General features: G+C 35.1%; 1 protein-coding gene across 1 annotated transcript in view; it reads right to left on the bottom strand.

Annotated features, from left to right (window-relative positions):
* Window positions 1-346: 346 nt before the first annotated feature.
* The window catches only part of LOC131882572 (uncharacterized), a 6,076-nt gene continuing 3,532 nt past the window's right edge, over window positions 347-2,890 (bottom strand). The window contains exon 4 of the mRNA XM_059229762.1: window positions 347-1,573. Within this exon, the coding sequence (XP_059085745.1) occupies window positions 1,073-1,573 (501 nt within the window). The 3' untranslated portion in view covers window positions 347-1,072. The remainder of the gene's footprint in view (window positions 1,574-2,890) is intronic.

Here is a 2,890-nt window from a genome sequence, read left to right as displayed (position 1 = left end):
TTTAGCAAGAATATCCAAAATAGTCAATTGAAAAAGGTGTCATATTTGTTGAGCTGCATCCTTCCATGATTTTAAAACATTCAAATGAGTTTAAAGAGCAATATGAATCTCAGAGCTGAAATATATCTACTTTTGATTTGGGGATCATTCCCAAATTGAGAACCATAGATTCATAACAGGTGCACCAAATTACTTGAAAGTTGGTCAAGATGTTCCTGAAACAATTTTCTTCAAACAATATTATTAGCAAAACATATTGACTGATTGTGTTTAGAGCAAATTCTTGCCTTACCAAGAATACCTAATTATTATTTTACAGTAATTGTACTCAAAGACATGATAGAAGTCATTTTAAGTGTATCTAAACGTCTTATTTGAAGCACCTACCATCAATGGTTACAAAAATGATATTAGCCACCCTCTTTGAACAACATATATGCCAATAATAGACATTACAAAAAATCAGCATCATTGGCGGGAAAGGTTTGGTGATCACAAAAAGTGGCGCTTCCTTGCTCTGGTGTTCTTGTTTGGGTATACACTAAATAAAGCTACATCGAATTGGGGTACATCTTAATATTTCATCTTCATCTATCTCTTATCCGGGAAAATGTCAGTTTTGGCTGGTCGAAAATATAAGAAAATATCTGCTTGCTTTGAAAAACTTTGAAAATAATTTAAGTAGATGTTGCTCTATTTGAAGAAAACTGTGCACAAATTAGGAAAGAAAAAACTATTGGTAACTTTCTGACTGAGGTTGTTATCTGAAATCATATGCAATCGCTTCACGAAATTTACTTTAGCACTAACACTTAAAGCATTACGATTCTACTTTCGTCAGATTTCTTTTAGCATAAATGCATCTTCATACTTTGAATATTAGTTTGCATTTTCAGGTTGTAAAAGAAAGTAAAGATTGAAAAGAAGAAAGTCATGTACTTAAACATGTGTTATCGCATTAAGAAGGTCTGTAAGGCTATTCATATTTGGAATTAATAACTCAATAGCTAAAGCAACATAATCACAGAGGGAACTTTCAACGAAAGCTTGATTATTGCACTTTCTTGATCAATTAGCTCTTCATTCCATCCAGTTCCATGGTTGACACGCAAGCTCTCTTGTAAAGTTCCGATGTTCCAATGTCCATGTTCTTCAATCCACGGAGATAGCAGACCTGGACCAAGCGATAAATGTTGTGATCAATACTGACTGGCAAAGAAAGGAGGCTCTCCAGGATCTTGTCCCATGTCATCCCAACCACCGTGGACTCACTTGAAGCCTGGACCATAAGTTTGGGCTTTCCTTGGCTCAAAAATATGGCCAAAAATGTGCAAATGTGAACGCAGATGAGCTGTAACTTCATTTGGGTCTCTTTGATCAATGGCAGTACTTGAAGTAACGCCCAACCTGACGAAATGACGCCTAGAAAGTGAGTATTGTTCCGACTCTCGCACCGAACATACACGAGCAGGATTTGGTCCAAAACGTATTTGAGGATCTCTTCTGGATTCTTGAGCGCCTTTAGGGGAAGTTTGATCCTGAATACATATTCCATCAATGCATCGCCTCTTTCCTGAATTGGATAAAATAGCAACTCAATTAGATACTTCTGAATATCATACAAGCATGTGTATATACGCACACACTCCTAGTGTCACTCAAAAAAAACTCTCTTCATCACGATTGTTCGCGAGAACCAGACCCTTAACGAATTGAATGGCCTTTTATACTGTTTCTAAGGCAACGCCACATAAGCTAGATTATATAAATTGTAATTTCGGTTTCAATTATTAGCGCTCCTGTGGTCTTTGTCTATTGCATACCATACATTGGGCTTGTTAAGTGAACGCGTTCATGAACAACTGACGTTATTCCACGGAATAAGATCAAAGAAAACATGCCCAGCCAAACCACGTTGTGCATGCATTGAATTTTGACATTTATTTCATTTTACCTGCTTGTCTAAGTATATATAATTGTGGTATTGAGCCAATTTGATGGTGAGTTCACCGAATTACACCAGAAATGTTCATTTTGTTGGCTTTTGCAAGGACACTAGAGCAAGGAAGCGCCACTTTTTGTGATCATCAAACCTTTCCCGCCAACTTAGGCCTAAACCAATGATGCCGATTTTTTGTAATGTCTATTATTGGCATATATGTTGTTCACAGAGTGTGGCCAATATCATTTTTGTAACGATTCATGGTAGGTGCTTCAAATAAGACATTTAGATATACTTAAAATGACTTCTATCATGTCTTTGAGTACAATTACTGTAAAATGACAATAAGATATTCTTGGTAAGGCAAGGATTTGCAAATCAGTCAATAAGCTTTGCCAATAATATTGTTTGAAGAAAATTGTTTCAGGAACAACTTGACCAACTTTCAAGTAATTTGGTGCACCTGTTATGAATCCATGGTTCTCAATTTGGGAATGATCCCTAAATCAAAAGTAGATATATTTTAGCTCTGAGCTACATATTGCTCTTTAAACTCATTTGAATGTTTTAAAATCATGGAATGATACAGCTCAACAAATATGACACTTTTTTCAATTGACTATTTTGGATATTCTTGCTAAAAAAACTTTTTAAAGTTTAAATGTCAAATCTAGTGGGCTGGACTTTGGTCTTACTCTGTTTGCCTGAAAAAAGTCAACCTTTTATGTAAAATTCCTAATAAGTAGAAATTTAAACTCTACTCAAAAGCAACTCATCTATTTTTCACCAATGCCTGATGTTTTTTTGGTAAATGTGTGGATTGGAAACAAGATTATCAATTGTCCATTATAGGTATACTGATATGTTCATATTTATGCACATGTACTTTTTTGCCTATTTCATACATTTCTTTTCTTAATTGTCAGTGCAAGTTCCTCATGAATTTTT

This window comes from Tigriopus californicus, chromosome 6 (assembly GCF_007210705.1).
Source record: "Tigriopus californicus strain San Diego chromosome 6, Tcal_SD_v2.1, whole genome shotgun sequence".
NCBI classification, from domain to species: Eukaryota; Metazoa; Arthropoda; class Copepoda; order Harpacticoida; family Harpacticidae; genus Tigriopus; species Tigriopus californicus.
The sequence above is the reverse complement of the archived record's forward strand: the minus strand, read 5'-3'. Positions and strand labels throughout refer to the sequence as shown.